This window comes from Salvia splendens, chromosome 14, assembly GCF_004379255.2.
Source record: "Salvia splendens isolate huo1 chromosome 14, SspV2, whole genome shotgun sequence".
In the NCBI taxonomy this organism is placed as follows: Eukaryota; Viridiplantae; Streptophyta; class Magnoliopsida; order Lamiales; family Lamiaceae; genus Salvia; species Salvia splendens.
This window is the reverse complement of record NC_056045.1, coordinates 21136602-21154555: the sequence shown is the minus strand read 5'-3', so window position 1 is coordinate 21154555 and position 17954 is coordinate 21136602. Positions and strand designations below refer to the sequence as shown.

Genomic DNA, 17954 nt, shown 5'->3' with positions numbered 1-17954 from the left:
TCGGGCGCCGACATACTGAGGGCGGCTTTGCGCGCCTTCCACCAGGACACCGGTGTACAGTTCAAATATGTTGATATTTGGCAGCTCGTCAAGGACGAGGAAAGGTGGGCCGGTGGTGTCCGCTCCAGCTCGGGATCAACCTCAAAGCGGACGAAGCACACGACGAGCGGCTAGAGCGAGGAAGGGCCGAGGAGAATCAAGCCAGTCGGCCTCGGGATCGGGCTCACAAGGAGGCTCGAACACACTTATGGTGGCGTACATAACCGCCACAATGGCGGACACTTCCCGCTTCTCGTACGCCCAATACACGGCCTGGTGGAACGGAATTGTGCATATGGCAGGACTACTTGGTCTTCCCCCTCCCCCTAAACCTCGACCGCCTCCGGAGGATGATTCGCCGGCGGAGTAGTTTTTTTATTTTCCCACGTTTAATTGTGTGTTTTTTATTGTGTGTTTTTTATTTTTTTAGGATTTGAATTGTGTGTTTTTTTTAATTTTTTTAAGTTTAAGTTGTAATTTTTTTTAATATTGTGTGTTTTTTTAATAAAGTATGTTTGTTTTTTAATAAAGTATGTTTGTTTTTTAATAAAGTGTGTTTATTTAATTTAATTTAGTTGGAAATAAAAATAAAAATTGAAATAGAATGAATAGTAATTTAAGGAACGGTTAAGGAACGGTTAAGGAACGGAGGGTTGCAGGTTCCGTTCCTTAGTTAAGGAATGGAGTAAAAAAGTACAGTGGGGCCCTCAAATAGTGGTTTAAGGAACTGTATAGGAACGGTATAGGAACAGCGTTGTGGATGGCCTAAGAGTTGGGGTTAGCCTTGATACAGTACAAACAAAAATCGATTTATTTGTAATTTTCGATTTAACTTCAACAGACTTTAATGTTTAGCCTCTCATAGGCACTTCTTTTGTTAGCTTTTCACTCTCATTTTATTCTCTAGCCTACCAAGCACAGTTCATATTTTTTTTACTTTGTTCTGTATCATCCACATTCTGTCAGGACAGGAGAGATTATCGACGCAACCCTAACTAAATACCTTAATCTACCGATGTAACCTTATGCGGTTGCCATCATTTTGCATCACTCTTTCACAAATAGTAATAGGGTTTTTTTGGGATGTTTTTTTATCTGCCTCAAAAATCATGCTTATGCACTAAAATATCAAAACCAACTAAATTAGGTGACTCCACTTTTAACAGCTTTCCCTTGTCAAAGATGAAAAGAAACGAGCACATCTACCACTAACGAAAAAAACATCGATTTCCCCTATTATTAATAGCATAATTAGTCTTTGACTCTACATAGGGTTTCATACCAAAAAAAATGAACACCTTACCATCAGAGTGGTTAATTATGAAACCAGCTTCAATCAAGGCACTAATTTGGAATTAATAAAATAAGTAAAAAAAAAAGACAATTGAGGTCAGTTAGTTTGTTTACCAACGACGCTTTATCAACGAAATCGTTGAAGCTGCAAACACGCTTATTGTCAATGATATAGGCAACCAACCAACCAACCAACCAACCAACCAAAATAAATACATTTAAGAAAATTTCCAACTTCTTTTAACTCTGGTTTTTAACACTTCATCAAGTCAGATCAGATCCTCTGTTACAAAACACTAATGTCATTAATAGAATGAAACAAAAAATTAAAAGAAAATTTTATCGACTCTAATATACAACATAGTGAATTCGACGTTACAAACTAGTAAAAATGTAAATTAATCTCAACAAACAAGTTTCTTGTAATTTTTTCCATACATTTTCTATAAAAAAATGAATGGAAATAAATCTAAAAGCAAAATGACCCAAACTACAAAAATTGCAACAAATTATTTTTATAAAATAAGAAAATGGTTGTTGCATGCAGATAATCCCCAAATCAAACAGAACATAAGGAAGTCATTACCTTAAAATGATTCTTCAACTCACTCTTGCCTTTGAAGTTTTGAGCTACAACTGAATCCTCAGAGCCTGCAACGATTTGATCCTCGATTCGCAGATTTTGAGGAACTCCAGCAGCAGGCCATCCTGCCCGGCCACAATCTTCCTCACGGCGTCAGCAGGGTCCCAAGAATGCAGCGCCTCGAGAATCCTATCGCCAACCTCGGCATCCTTCATCGCTGACGCGGGAGATCTGAGTATCTTGAAGACCTTCCCTGGCCCATCACACGTGTCGTCTCTCTGAACCAAGGAATACATGGTTTCGAATTTCGCGTCGTGGGGTTTCTGGAGCTGATCTTTCAACCATTTTGTGACAAGCTCTATCGTATCACGGAGAGACTGGATAGAGGTCTGAATCTCATTCAACAGCTGGGAGTTTGATTGCTCAACAGATCCACCTTTCTTTTTCTTCTTTGCCGAAGGATGCAATGAGCGGACACAGGACTGGAGGATTAGAGCATGCCAAGCTAGGGGTTCGATTACGAGCTGCACCAGAAAAGAAAGGTCGTTTCCTGGAGACGAAACTATGGGCCCTGCAGATTTGATCATCTCCTCGACATATTTCCGTAGAAAAGTGTTTGCTAGCTTCCAAGTGCTACGGCCAGAATCGCCTTGGCCAATCTCATGAGAGTTTAGATTCCAAGCATTCAAAAAGACAACGAAATTAGTCCAGTCAATAATATCCATACTGGGTACCTGCATAAGGAGATACGAATCATTATTTTTCAGGGGATACGAATCGTTAAGGGGTCAAAAATCCTATCTTGCAACACGAATCAAACATTCAATCATGTTTGAAAAGGTAAAGCACTAAAATTCACAGCAAATACACGCAGATAAATCACTATTCAAGCCATGCTGGCATTCTTTATCCTCAGAATAAAATGATAGCCAAAAAATAGGTGACACATATGCAATACATCTATAGCCCTCATCTACTAACACGGTCTGTGATGAGTACACATTATGCAGGATTGCTTAGCCACAATAAATGGTAAATTTTAGACAAAAAACAAATAAATCATAAGCTTTAGACGAAAAAGAACACACCTCTAGGGACTTCTGGCCGCTTGATACCCCAAAGACAAGTTCTACAGCTTCTCGGAATGGAAATTCCACGATCTTTGCGTAGCGTTCAAGTAATATTTTCAGCTCCAATGGAAGCTTTGGGTCAACTGTCGAACCATTGGCTTCAATGTTTTCCTTTACTGACGCTGAAGCGGAATATATGGATAGATATATCATTCGTGGAAGAAGGGATCTCTTTTCAATTTTTTTAACTGCATCCACTTCTGTTTGCTTGATCAGATTTTGCTGCAACAGCCATGAAACATAATCAACTACTGTAGTTTTGATAATAACTCCATATTCTTTCATTAACAAAGTAACAGAAAAATATCTTTTACTATAAACTTTTTGAGCCATTGAAATTGGATATCCATTTGCGACTTTAACCGTAAGAACTAACATACTGAAAGTTAAAGCATCAGAGAATAGATACTAATTAACAGCTTAACATCATTACCATGTTTTCTCTAGGACAATATGATGGTCCTCCAAAGGGTCCTGCAAACACCATTAGAGAAAGAATTTCGCCAGTTAAGAATGAATTATTATAAAATTATCATATATGTAAAGCAATTGAATGATCACTGTCATTAACAGATATTTATAAATGAAGCAGCTGGTGCAGAACACACTAACCTAAGAGATAATTTTTATCATAAGTTGGCGTCCACCAAGGCCGTAAATTGAAGTCTTCGTTAATGGTCAATGATTTGCTTCCGATCTCATTTGAGAGGTCAATAAAGTGAGTTCCATATCCCAAGCTCTCCAAGGTGGACTGAAAGATAAAATTTACTTAAATAATCTTGTGAACAAGAATTGAAAAGGCATAACATAGTTACCTCCTCTTCATCAATATTATTTGATTTCTGTTTTATCTGTAAAATTGGCAATTCAATCTTCGCCATTAAGTACTGACTGGAACGTTGCAATCTTTCCTTGAATTGGACAAACTCAATTGCCTAAGACCATGAAAACAATAGGAACATTAAGCACTTCGTGTTATAGAGAAACGTGACATGCCACTGAGATTCTAATTTGAGTATAATAATATACAAATACAATCAAGAGCTGTCATCTTACTTTTGAGTAATTCCTGTGGCGATAAGCAAGGAAGGTGAGATCTGCTGATTCTCGGAAGTGATCGTCCATGAATCTTAAATAATCGCTCAACAGAATATTCAGATCTGGCCACAGTGGAGATGCCAACATCTGTGGTAATATGTGGTGAGATACTGTCTCCAGCAAAATATTCTTCGTATCCAAGGATTTATATCTACAGAGATATGGAAAAGAACTCAAGTCAGGGTTAGGAGAAATATTCTGAAATGGACCTCAAGCCCAACAACCAAGAAGTATAGTAGGCTTGATGCTTTAGTATGGATGTGGGTTTCTCTGTGTGTGTGTGTGTGTGTGTGTGTGACAGAGAGAGGGGGCAAGGAGAGATGAAATGTGTTGATGCAGCATCTTCCAATTACCGTTCATAAGCTAATGGAAGGGAATTCCAATACGAATAAAGATGAACCAATAAAATTTTGTACTGGAAGACATATCTGCAAAAAAAAACCAGGGCAGTTAAAGTTAGATTCATACATGGTTATAATATGCACAGTATAGTTTATTAATTATCGAAACAAATATAAGTTTATTCTATTAAAAAACATGGTTTCAATTGACTAAAACCATTCATCCATCATATGTTTAGAGGAAGAGGAAGTACAATTTTCCTTTCTCCTATGGACATGTCAAATTAATAATATAAACATCTGTAAGCGCATATCTCTAAGCCTGTTAATAGGCACCCAAACTTTCTTCTTTACCAAATGGGAAATAAATTTCACTTCTAGTAATGCTTCCACAACCATGATTAATATCCAATTATAGTTTTATGTTTGCCAACACTTAGGGTAAGGTAGAATTATGTAACAAGATAAAAAAATCAGCAAAATTAACTTTCAAACCTTCGGATAGCTAATCCAAACTCCAGAACCATAATAGCCTCCACCAAATAGCCAAGATCCCTTGTCCGCCAGTAAAGCTTAGCCACCATGTGAAAATATTACAAGCAGATTGACATAAGTTTTGATCTTTTACCAAGCAACAAATATAGAAAACTAAAAACAAAATCTGGAGAGAGGAGTAGATGAGCAAAAGGAGCAAAATGAAACTAGATCTTTTAGGTTCATCAATCTTCAGCTAACTCTATCAAAGTTCAATACAAAATATATATAGTACTATACTTTCAGGGTAGTCTTCTCTACCACTGATGCAGCAGAAATTCCTGAAAACTCACATAAACAAAGCGAAAAATACAATTTTTCAGTAAACATAATTTAGTACCTGAACCAAAATATTACATGCCATTGGTAAAAGCTCTTCACCGTACATGCTCTCTTGTGCATCCAAGTCTTTTGACAGTGGAAGATTGTTATAGAACATTTGTGTCATTTGTACAGCCATATTCTCGAGCTCTGTCAGATGAATAAATGATTTGTGGTTACCTCAAAAAGCAAAACGACAGAACAATATGTCTATGCTTGCAACATCAGAATTCAGAGGATGTGTGATAAAAGAATGGCAGTGGAAACATATACTAGTATTTAAGGGAGGAAAAGAAAAGGAGAGAGAGGTTGGGAGAAAAGCTTCTATAGTTTAATGGAGCATATAATCCATGAGTAAGCATCGTCTGGAAATGCTTTAACAAGGTAAAGGAGCAAAAAGTTGCTTTCTCAACAACTCAGTGAAACGCAAAAAAAGAAGGCCCGCTGTGATTGAAAGGAAATTAGTAAAGTATAAAAGAAACTGCTGGCCAGATAAATTTATTAAATGAAATGGCATCAGGCATACCATCCACTGGTAGAGATATTAAATTTCCAATTAAGTTCTGGACTTTGAATACGGTTATGGACTGCCCAAGAGCTTTAGCTGGAACGATTGTGGTCGCTTCATTCTCCTTCACTAGGTTTCTCAAAAACTCGCTCTTCTTATTGCTATCAAGTACTTGAAGAAATTCTTCAACGTCTGAAGCGAAACACGCCAAGTGACCAAACCTGTCCCGGAGAATAATGTATTCAATTGTACAGTCAATTAAAATAAGTATGTAAATGTCAAAAAACCATCTCATATACACTTCAACTAGTACATTATTAAAAGATTTAGATAACTAGAGCCCTTTGCAATTGCTCATATTCGCCCCGGGTGAAAATTAGAACATGTTGTAAGTTGAACTCATCATAAGTGTATGAATAGAATCATAGATCAACTTTTACACAAAGACTGAAGTAAAATATCATAAAGAAAGTGAAGGCTGTGAAGCATGAGAGTGAGAAGAAAGAGTTCTAAGAAGAAAGGGGGATGGATTGCTGTCGAAGGAGATTACAATGTATTGGATCAGTAATAACTTCAGTGCAACATGTTGAAACATACCGGATAAAATATTGCATCAGACCCTGAAGCAATTTGTCAGCATCACCTTTATGAACCAAAAGCTTTCGTCTTTCAATTTCAAGAATTGCCAAGTATGGACCTCTTTCAGAATTACTACTGGCCTCCATTAATTTTTGTATGAAGTTCACGGCTCTTGACATGCGTGAATCAAACTGCATAGAGAAGTAAATGAGTCAAACGTTGTAGAAGCATAGCCTTAAGTTCTTTAAGTGAGTTTTCAGGAGCTTACAACTTCCCCGGACATATGAAGATTCTTGCACTCGATAGATTTTGTTGTGTGAACAGGACCATTATCTTTGACCAAGATACTATCATCTTCCAGCAGAGATCCAATGTATTGTAGGAAACATTCCCAGTCATCAGGACTAAAAGTTCAGAACAAAAAATATGTGAATATTAAGTGGGGAGGGGTGCGATCCATTGCTAACTTTTCTTAAATTGCTAACTGATCAATGCAATATATTAAAAGCGTCAACACGACAACATTAATATGTCAACACAAATTTAAATGACATACTTATGCCTTTGTGTTGAGATTTCAATATTGACATCAACCCAAAGACACAAGTATGTCAATTGAAATTGTGTTGACATATTAATGTCGTCGTATTGACATTTTTAATACACTGCGTTGATGAGTTAGCAAGTTAGCAATTTAAGAAGAGTTAGCAATTGATCACACCTCTAAGCTGGGATATGTTTAGAGTGCATCAGTGAAGATTGTGGAAAAGTAAGTTAAAACGATGGAAAAGTAAAAATCTTCAGCAGTTAGCTAATGTTAGATACTAGTCATTGAGTTTGATTATAGTCAATTGAAACTACTAGTCTTCTGAATGTTGTTTCACTTCCAAAATTAAAAAGGCAAGGGTTCAACAAGTATGTTAACACAATTCATAGTGGTGATAAAAAATTGGTTGTCATGAGATTTGATAGATGGGAGACTCCGGAATCTCACGAAAAGCCTTGTAAGGACAACAGCCAAAGAATGTAGAGTTTTCTTGGGTAATGGTTTAATTTTATCACCTTATAAGTCCGAAGTTAGTAAATATATAAGCTGATTAGTTTTTCTGAAAAAAAGCTAAAGCTAGCTCAGCTGCATGTATTAATTGGGAGAATACTCAAACATAAATAACCGAATAGAAATGACTGTGCTAATACTACTAATAAACATCAAAAATAGAATTTAAGTAGAAACTCAGTGCATCGATGTTTAGTAGAATACCATAGTTCTAAAACACTCTGAAACACATCAGCAGCAGCAGCAAAGTCTCCTTCCCTAGCAAGAAGCCTTCCCTGTCAACTTAAAAGTTACATGAACAAACTTAAATAAAGACAAACAGGAACTAACAGGACACCATGGAATCAACAATTCATAGAATAATAAAATATGCAAACACAAAGACGTATTGCTCAAAACTCTTCTGTGAGATTTTAACTACTGTGAGTCGATCTCAACTCAAGATCAACATGGACAATAGTTAATATCAAAGATTCCAAAGCCATGATATATAAATGAAAAAGGAAAAACTTTATATACACGTCAAACTGGAGGAGAATATTCTGTAATATACCTTCAGCCGCAGTTTGTCCACTTCAATCATCATAAGAGATCCCAAATTCCCAGAAAGAATCTCCAATGCATCATTATACTTATTCTGTTCCTCCAGGAGAGATATATAAACACTGAGGGCTGCACACGACATAGTTCTTTCAGTTGCTAAAAAGTTTACAATCTTACAAAATAATAAAACCCATTCCTTCAAATCACCAAAACATAAGGACTAAGGAAGAGATGAGAAACCTTCAGGTTCATGTAAGCCATGAGAAGCTATATGTTTCTTGAGTAAACCTTCAGCTAACTGAAAAAGCTTCTCTCCTCCATTGCCACAACAAACCTTTTTTTACATTCAAATAACAAAATTCAATAATTATCAATAAAATATTGAAACCATCCTGGCCAATGTAATGCCATCTGCACTGACTACTAAGGAACCTATAATAGACTAAATTTAAACAGTCGTCACATTATGAGGCATGATAACTTAAAAAATTAAGCAGCTTATGTGTCATTTATAACTTGCAGAGCTCTGTGTGCAGAATATATGTTTGGGTGTAAAACTACTAGCCACTATTCCGAACCATGTAAAAGATTACAACTTTTAAACAAACATAGATTCTTTGAAGCTTAAATTTTTGGGTCGACCATGCCATTATTAACCAGTGAGAAAACCTATCACAGATAAAATAGACGAACCTGCAACTGAATGCTGCATACCGCCCAAAGCAAGAACCGTTCTTCGCCAGCAATCTTGTACATCTTAATAGCTATCTACAACAAGGCACATACATTAATCACAGCACAATATGAGAATACCAAACAATGAAGAGACGTCACTACACCAACCTGCTGCTGTTTCACAAACGAATATTCTCGAACATAACAGTTAAAAAGGCCCATCATCAGCTCAAGATTGTTCGGGCACTTGGTGCAAGCATGTTCATAACAGCTGGTCGCCATATCCACTGCCCATCCCAATCAAATATTTCAATACGAACACTAATTAACTAAAGAATTGAACAAGTAAGAGCACTAACAGTGATCCAGCCTCTGGAAAACAATCTGCAGAGTACTCAGAGTGAGATCATCCACAAACACATTAGAATCATTCGTGCACAAAATCTCTTTGGCATTTAAGCAAACACCTAACGCCTCCTCGTTCTTCCCCATCCTCTCCAAAATCAAAGCTTTAAGCGCCTGCGCAATCGCGAACAACGATTCAAGCAAACAAACAAACAAAAATCAACTCATCCACTTAGCTAATAGTAATAAAAAAAAATCTTGAAACACGAAATTTGCACTCACTAGCGCGTAAGGGGAGCTGGGGTATTTGGAGAGAAGTGCGGTGGAGAGCTTGAGTGCGTTCTTGAACTGGCGAGAGTCAACGGCATCCCAAATGGGTCGGACCCGACGCTCCGGTATGCCGCCCGCTAACCCGAATTTGGACGCCATTGGTGAAAAATGTGTGTGAGAAGCTGTGGAATTGAGCTTCTCTTCCCCCTCTTGTGAGAGAGAAGAGTGTGTATGAATAGGAAACGGAGCTCAACGGCTGAAACGGGATTTGTGACGTAAAACCTAGCTAACGAAACAAGAGTGTGTCGCACCAGTTTTCCATCATTGTGGGCTTCATAAAGTAGCCATTTTCTCTATATTAATCTATTAATTTTACTTGATTATGATCATTTTAATTAATTATAGATCTTCGTTAACACTTGGATTTTTTTTCCTTTTTGTGCAACTTGATCGGCTCAAAAATTATTTCGGAAAAAACACATTCAAACAAAAGATATATTGGGTTATTTTTTTATAGTCCCACAAAAATATAGATATCTAAGACGACGACACGGTTTTTTATGCAGAATTAGTAAAGTAAGACCTGTGAGAGACAGAAGAAAATAGTAATTGCAGTATTGTTATCAGAAACATGGTCATCTTATTAGAGAAAAAAGAAAATACCAAAAATAAAAATAGCTATTTTTATGGGACGAGTAGAGCATTATACTACGTAAAATAACTGCAAATTAAGTTCTTATTTTGTCTTTTTTCCAAGAAGATTAAGAGAGACTTTTACATTTTTGGGCACTTTTTTGGGTCCTAAATACGGCCATAAGGTCACTCGACCGAAGTAAGTCTTCCTAACTCATATGTCGCCCACTCGGTCGGATGGTTTTGCTTGCATCAGTGCATGGTTCCATCCGACTAGGTGTCACCCAAGGGCAAGGACGGACGGACCATGGCCCAAGCCACCGCTCCAATGGAGCTTGGGCGTTGCTGAAATCCTCCACCCATGGTTGCTCTATGCGCTAGCGCCCAATGCCCATTTTTTTTGCTGAGAAATTGCTGCTCAGAAATAGTGAAGAAGAAAAAGATAATAAAATGAGTTTTATTTATGAAATTCAGTTGGGCCTATAATTAATATACTAGTATCACACCTATGCTACGCACGTTCCATTTTATTTTCTTCAGATCATGAAGTGATTTTTAAAATTAGAAATAATAGTGAATTTATATTTTTTAAATTTTTAAATAGATATGAGAAATTACTTAATTAATGTAAATGTGAATGGAAACTTATTTAATCACTGAGAATAAAAAAAGTAAAAAATAAAAGACTATACAAAAGCTTCTCAAAGCCATGAGCTTTTATTTATTTACCATTTATTTCCATTCCCTATAATTTCTCTTCCCTGTGCAGTATTCACCCCCAAAATCTGGGGAGGATCCCGGTTAATATCACAGCAGGTCGTGCGGTGCTTAAAACGCACAAATTTATAAACTAAACGCAACATTTATGCCAACTTTTGATGTTTTATTCAATTCTTTTATTCTATTAAATTGTAAAATACTTAAAAAGGCGTTTGCTTATAAGAGTATTTTATTATACATGTGACTTTAATTACTAGTGAATTTAAATGCTAGAATTATGGAGTAGATAATAAGCTATGCTTAAAATGCACGAATTTAGAGTTCCTATATTTATAATTGAATCATAGAGATATGATCAACAACTAACTCATCTTTTAATTGCTAACTACAACTAATTTGAGACTCTAGGATTTTAGCAATCTAGTGGTCTATAATTTGTCATGTGTAATTTCGTTTTTTTCATTTTTTTAATATTAAAAAGATAATAACAACTATCAAATTTAGGTTTAGGAACTCAATGTCAATGTCGTGTGTTAATTATATTAACACGAAGACATGACAATGTCAACACAATTTCGTATTGACATTGTACAAGCTTTATATTGACATAATATGTATGCTATATTGATATTTAACTGAATTTTGAAAAATACGAAAATTGAAGAATTTTTTTCAAATTTTGGCATTGGAACATATGCAAGAGTGATCTTGTTAGAATCCTAATAAAATTACCTTTAATTTGATATATGTTGTGTAAAAAATAATTTAATTTGAGATAGTTATAATCATTTAAAGTTTTGAGATAATTTTTCAAAGTTAGTTATAACTAACTTTAGGTTAATTGACATTAATACCCATAATTGACATTTTTTGTACATTGTATTGATAATCGTGACTGAATGATTTTGTACCTTGATTTAATGATTCAATGTCTATCATTAGGTTGTAGTTAGCAATATAACACACCACTTGAATCATATATGACCGTAGAATATTTTGGCACATCTTTTTTATTCTTTTAAACACTCATGATACTAGTATAAAATTCAATTAAAAATATAGGAATTCTATTTATAAGTAAAACTGATAATAATAACTAATTATAATCATCATTCCTCTAATAAAAGGATTAGGAATACAATAATTTAAACTAAATTATAACACTAAGTCTAGCTCGTCTAAAATTATTAATCTTACTCATCAAAAAGAAAAAAAATATTAATCTTAAATTAAAAGAACATTTGTGTCTCTACTTCTTTCTTGATTCATCTTCCATTGTAAAGCTTCAAATGAGCGGCTATCGCATCGTAGAGGTGACAGACTGGCATGTCATGACCCTTGTTCGTGGTCGACGCAAGTCCTTCAACAAAGTTGAAATATGGTGTGCACCATCTATGGTTGCATCAGATTGTTTCCCGGTCACAACAAAGCAGGAGCAACAACATCGAGTTCATCATTGCTTAATCAAGTGACCTACGACTAAGGAATCATGGTCCAGTCTCGACAATGATGATGGTTTTAGCAAAAACTTATTCTCCAGTACCTATTAACCATGTCAATTGCAAGGCCGCTTACCAATATAAAAGGGTCTTTAGGATTACATAGAGTTGATTCTCGAGAGTTAGATGACCTTTGCATAATTCACCTACACAACATAAGCAACATAAATTAAAAAATTTACATATATAAATCAATTTCACTTACTTTACACACCACTTGAACCCAATTTCAAGATAAATCAACACCTTTGCTAAAACACCAAATTCAATATATTTTCAACAAGAGTAACTCAAACAATATGCAACAAAACACAATTCAACACATTGCAAACAAGAAAATTAAAACCACACTTGTAAATAAATTATACAAAATCAACCCAACTCAACCCACTGTAATCACATATTTACTATCATAAACTATCCAACGTTGTTAAACTATCAAATTACACAAAATCAAAAATTTAATCTTATTCACTACAACAAGAATAAACTAAACGACTATCAAAATCTCTTCAACATTGGTCGAAAACAATGCATACTTAACGAATAGGATAACTAATAAGTGGAAGAATGTTGGATATTTTAGTGTAATTGGATTAACTTGATTGATCAACGTGATCATAATGAGACATCAAATAAGTTGGAAGTGCGAAGTGTACACTTATTTTAATTCCTTATGATTTGACGGGGGTTCGGGGGCAGCGCCCCTGGCTGGGGAAATTTTTTATTTCCATTAAAGTTGTTGCACAGAAAATTCATCCGGAAACGTAATTTTTTTAAGTTGAAGAACTATTTTGCAATTTCCTATTCCCGCCAAAAACTGTTAAAAACAGTTATGAAACGAAGAGACGCGACTCTTCGTTTTCAGCCTCTTCTTATGATCAATTTCTGGGTTCAAAGAAATCTCACAGAATCTACATACGAATATCTTCGAAACCTGAATTGTATCCGATCAAATATTGGTAGAACCGCCAAATTGATTTGATCTAAAAGTAATTCACGCCTTTCAGGACATCCAGTTTGTTCACGTTTTGTTTAAACTCCCTAACAGTTTTGTCCACATAATATTTGTGGTCCACCCCAATTAAAAGTCAGTTGATGGTTTTAGCTGGATTTTGCCCTATTAAAAGTTAGTTACTTCAGCTTATGATAATTAAAGGCCTAATAGCTAAAGGTTAAATTTGGGACCAATAGATATGGGCTTAACGTAGAGCGCTATAGAGAATAAAACGAACTAATAACAAAGCGGGAGTAGACAATATAAATATATAAATTTCGCTTACCCGAAAAATACCAAAATTTATTCATCATATCAATGGAATGGCCGAGAGGAGTTGGTACCTCTGACCTGAGAGTTGGTGGTGGTGGGGGCGGAGGGAAAAGAGTGAGTTGGTTGGTAATGGCTATCTTAACCTCTCTTGAAATCAAAGTAGTATTTTTCCACAATTATGTAGTATGTTTTCAACTTTTCACATCATACTGTATCCAGTCAATTTGGTCAGAAAAAAGTCATGTCATTGTTTTCCACCACCAAATATCCATCCTTTTTCTCCATTCCTTATATATCTATAGGGTTTCATATGCAAAATTGAAGCTCTCTCCTGAAATTCAGATCTCTCTTTGATATCAGAAAAATGACGGCTTATGGTGTTGTTCTTTCTCTTAGAAATACAATTAACAATATTATCTGTTGTTCTCATTTTAGGCTTGTTGGTGGCTCTCTACAAATCATACAAGGCGTCTACGAGGAGTTGCAGCCATTGACTAAAGTTCTTGAAATATTGGACGAGACAAGTCCAAGCAGGAGCAGGAAGAAGGTGAATGCTTTGGATGGAATAATCAAAGATGCAATTTGGAGATTTGAAGACTCTTTGGAATCCCTTCTCACTCGACAGATTCCTTCACAATATGATACTCTTCCTGAGATTGTCTCCATTGATCTTCAGAGTCTGGAAAACGATGCAAATTCATTGTTCCAGAAGCTCAATGATATGAAAGAGGAGTACATTTATGAAGTAGATAATATGCCTCAAGACGAACCTATTTCCTCATTCTTTGGTTTTCATGGAACCAACTCAAAGACGATTGGATTATCAGACCAGTTCGAAGAAGTCAAAAGAGATCTATTGCGTTTCCTAGACTATCCCGGTTGGAAGCATGTGTATGGACTTTATGGAGCAGCAGGCGTTGGAAAGACCACTCTTGCTAAGAAAATTTATCAAGATCCAAAAATTCAGCTCATATATAAGCGGCGTGCTTGGGTCACCGTAGGCAGAGTACCTCAACCGACCAGTCAAATTTCACGAGGCGTTCTAGCTCAACTTACGCAGGGAGATGAAAGAAGGCTGCGTGGCAAGAATTGTCTCATTGTGCTGGATGATGTTTGGGAGAGAGAGATATTCGATTGCTTGAATCGTTCCATACCCTGTGTAGAAAGTGGTTGTGTTCAAGTCTTGGTTACTTGTCGACATAAAAAAATGGATTAACGTTATTCCCTTTGGTGAATGCAATGAGGTGCGGTTTTTCAACGAAGAAGAGAGTATGGATCTACTATGTGAGAAGGTGTTCGGGGATGAGTTTTGCCCTCCTTAACTTCACAAATCTGCCACCAAAATTGCCAAGCTCTGCGAAGGTCTCCCTCTCTTGATACTCACTGTTGCTGATATTCTATCAAAATCCGAGCAAAATAGAGATCCAGCATACTGGAATGAAGTAGTAGAAAGGAGAAATTCAGTCTTTAAAGATGCATATGATCGAATATCAAAGGTACTTTTCCCAAGTTACAATTACTTACCACAGTGTCTTAAAATGCCTTTTCTGTTTATGGGTGTTTTCCCTTATAACACCCCTCCTTCCAAGATTATCGATATGTTGACTGCTGAGGGGTTGTGGGATGATTGGGATTGCTTGAGAGAGCTAGCTATCGAGTACAGTCTTGTTTTGCGCATCTGGAAGAGTGTGGATAAAACTTCGCATGAGTTTTATGTTAGAGAGTACAAAACTTGTCGGCTTCATTCTTCATGGCTACACGTCTGTAGAGGAGAAACTAGTAAAAACAAGTTTTACCATGTCCTAAATAAATTGATTGATGCCTCAGAAGAAAGTCTAATAGGTCAGCGCGGCTTGTGTCTCGAAAATAACGTTTTATTTGGCGTCAAAGAGTTTTGTGACTCAATAAGATTGCACTGTGCATCCTTTGCACGTTCTCTTCTTTCCTATGGTCCTTACCACCAATATCCAATCCCTGTAGATGTGGGTTTCAAGTTGTTAAGGGAAATAGATATTCTTACAAAACGTTTCTATACTTTCCCATTAGAAATTTTGTCACTGGTCCATCTAAAATACCTTGCTTTATCGTGCAACGGAGAAATCCCTATGATAAGTCGTATTCTAGGCCTTGGTTACTGGTCAGTATAATGTGCATAATTGGAATATATCTGCAAAACAGTTGCTAAAGTGTGCAGGGAAGTGTTCTAGCCAGTATGGGAATGTTAGGAGAATTCAGGTGAGAAGGGCGTCAAGATGTTGCTATCCTGACCAGTATGCATGCCAAAAAGGTTCGAGATGGAGAAGAAGGATAGCTGGGAAGATCAGCCGCAAGCAAGGGGGCAAAAGAGTCATTTCATGTTTGAAGTCTACCCTAAAAATCAAGGGAGGCCTCCCTATAAAAGGAAGCCACTTGGAGAGAGAAAAAGATCAATTAGTTCATCCACTCCTACACTTAGTTAGCAATCTCTCTTCGGTAGATCAATCCTTCAGCATTATCCTTCATATTCTCGTTCCTCGCCGACAGCCATGGTCACCTGAAGCTCATCGGTTCGCCGGAGTTCCACATCCTTTCGTTCCAGTCAGCGTGTTTCGTAGTGTTAACAGTTTCATCGCCCGGAGTGGCAAACAATCTTTATTTGCTTTCTTAGTTAATCGCACTTTGTTTTCTTACGTTGGATTTGTTGCACTTTCAATATTTGCTTACTTTGCAGTCTTAGTTGTGATCCAAACGTTTCTATGATATGAAGTTGTTTTTGTGCTTCGGTTCTTGTTTGATCTTGTTCTTTTCTGCCTAGATAGCTTAATTCCAGTAGTTACGGTAATTTCTAGTTGTTGCGAGCATGTTTCCATTTCCGAATTGATAGATCTGAGTTCTTGAGTTCAGTTTGCTGGTAGATTTTAGATCTGAAATGGTTAAATGTTAAAGCCTAGTTTACGTAGTTTCTGCCACCTTGCATGTCACCCAGTAAGTTTAGTTGCAGTTTCGGTATTTGATCTTTTGATTTGAGGTTTTAATTGTAGATCTGTGTTCATGAAGTTGTTAATCTGTGTTCTATGGTGATAATTCTGGATTCGCTGATCTGATTTGATTCATGTTGAAGAAGATAACATCTCCATCCAACTTTTGGACCACTTTTGCTTTTTAACCACTTTTTACTTTTGTCCTTTACTTTTCAGCTGTCACTTTTCAGATCTGTAGGCCTAGTCACTTAACTATCTCTTTTCCTCTGATATTACATTTAGCCTTTTATAGTAAACTCGTACTTTCCATATATTTCTTGAACCCTATGCTCCCCACTTTCCACGTACACAGCTACATGTCAATCATCTTTCTCCCCGCCTCCTAGTCAGTAGAGTAACATCTTAAATTCCAACCTAGATAAAGTCTCAACCCAAAGCGTGGTAGCTAACCAAACCTTTCCAGAATTTCACCACAATTCCCAAAGCGCATTCATCTCTGTGGGTTTCGACCCTTACGTCCACTATACTAGTCAGTAGAAGTGGGTTGAGGAATTATTGATACCAGGTTCAGGCATAGCTGGGGTTCCATCCTGATCAGTAGGATACATCCTGTGCTCGACACGACACTTGACACAAACCTGCTCTTTCAAATGGCGCCGTTGCCGGGGATGAATGGCGTTATTAACTGTTATTGTGTGTGAGACTTTGGCGTACATATTGTGGATAATTTTTCTATTTCTTTTTATTTCAAGTTATGAGAAGCAGTTCGGCTCCTGACCAGTGGAGACCGAAGATACTTCAGCGAGGATCTATACTCGTAACCACTCGATCCGGCCTGTCGACAGGTTTGTCTGATTTAGGTTCGAGTAGTGACGAAGAACAAGACACCATAGAAGGAGGAATACCAGACAATCCAAGGCTATAGTTGGAAGGCAATCCAAGGAGAATGGCTGACCATGATGATGTCGATCCAGAGATCGGAACGCTGAATGCGCATACCGAAGGACAACCATCGCAAGCTATAGTAGTCACCCCGGGGCAGACAGCCTGTGATGTGAAGCCCCATGTTATTGCAATCCTGCCCACGTACTGTGGAAAGAGCAATGAAGGCCCTTACGAATTCCTTCATGAGTTCTGTAAGATTTGTAGGGCACAGAGAAGGCCAGCAGGGGCGACCGAGGATGACTATAGATTGATGGCTAACACCTGGTTCATGCGACTGCCCCCCAATTCCATTGAGAGTTGGGCAGATTTCAAGTCGGCATTCTTAGGGGAATTCTTCCCGTCATCAAAGACGAGCGCGCTGAAGAGAGAGATCACTAGTGTGAAACAAGGGTACGATGAACCCTTGAGTGACTATTGAGCGAAATATATGAGCCTCTTGGATGCATGTCCGAATCATCGTATGGCCGATATAGAAATACATCATACCTTTTATGAGGGGATGAACAAGGCAACAAAGGACCTAGCAAACTCCTCGTCAGGAGGAAGTTTCACGCAGTTAAGGGTCAGTGAAGTTAAAAGAGTCCTAGGGAAGTTATTGAGTGCAAAGAAGG

General features: G+C 37.1%; 2 protein-coding genes across 3 annotated transcripts; one reads left to right on the top strand and one right to left on the bottom strand.

The window, feature by feature from the left end:
• Positions 1-1549: 1549 nt before the first annotated feature.
• On the bottom strand, positions 1550-9644 carry LOC121765186 (N-terminal acetyltransferase B complex auxiliary subunit NAA25-like). 2 transcript variants are annotated; one of them, XM_042161239.1, is made up of 19 exons: positions 9329-9644; positions 9061-9220; positions 8870-8988; positions 8720-8794; positions 8267-8360; positions 8037-8155; positions 7688-7758; positions 6695-6830; positions 6445-6617; positions 5866-6068; positions 5359-5489; positions 4980-5056; positions 4497-4571; positions 4102-4294; positions 3861-3980; positions 3658-3796; positions 3479-3519; positions 3004-3267; positions 1550-2649 (listed from the first exon to the last, which is right to left on the bottom strand). In XM_042161239.1, exons 1-19 carry the CDS (start codon positions 9473-9475, stop codon positions 1963-1965), a joined length of 3024 nt encoding a protein of 1007 aa, XP_042017173.1. In that variant the 5' UTR covers positions 9476-9644; the 3' UTR covers positions 1550-1962. The 2 variants fall into 2 exon arrangements, with proteins under 2 accessions (XP_042017173.1, XP_042017174.1); XM_042161240.1 differs by lacking the exons at positions 9061-9220; positions 9329-9644 and having other exon boundaries at positions 8720-8790.
• A 4158-nt stretch (positions 9645-13802) lies between these two features.
• LOC121764330 (putative disease resistance protein At1g50180) lies at positions 13803-14654 on the top strand. The gene has a single exon (XM_042160368.1). The coding sequence runs from the start codon at positions 13803-13805 to the stop codon at positions 14652-14654; it is 852 nt and encodes a 283-aa protein (XP_042016302.1).
• Positions 14655-17954: the final 3300 nt, after the last annotated feature.

Coding starts and splice junctions, on each gene's coding strand:
- LOC121764330 (XM_042160368.1), top strand. CDS start 13,803: ATGACGGCTTATGGTGTTGTTCTTTCTCTTAGAAATACAATTAACAAT.
- LOC121765186 (XM_042161239.1), bottom strand. CDS start 9,475: ATGGCGTCCAAATTCGGGTTAGCGGGCGGCATACCGGAGCGTCGGGTC. Junction 5,490..5,865: donor AATATCTCTACCAGTGGATG/GTATGCCTGATG, acceptor TTCATCTGACAG/AGCTCGAGAATATGGCTGTA. Junction 4,572..4,979: donor TTTGGATTAGCTATCCGAAG/GTTTGAAAGTTA, acceptor TTTTTTTTGCAG/ATATGTCTTCCAGTACAAAA.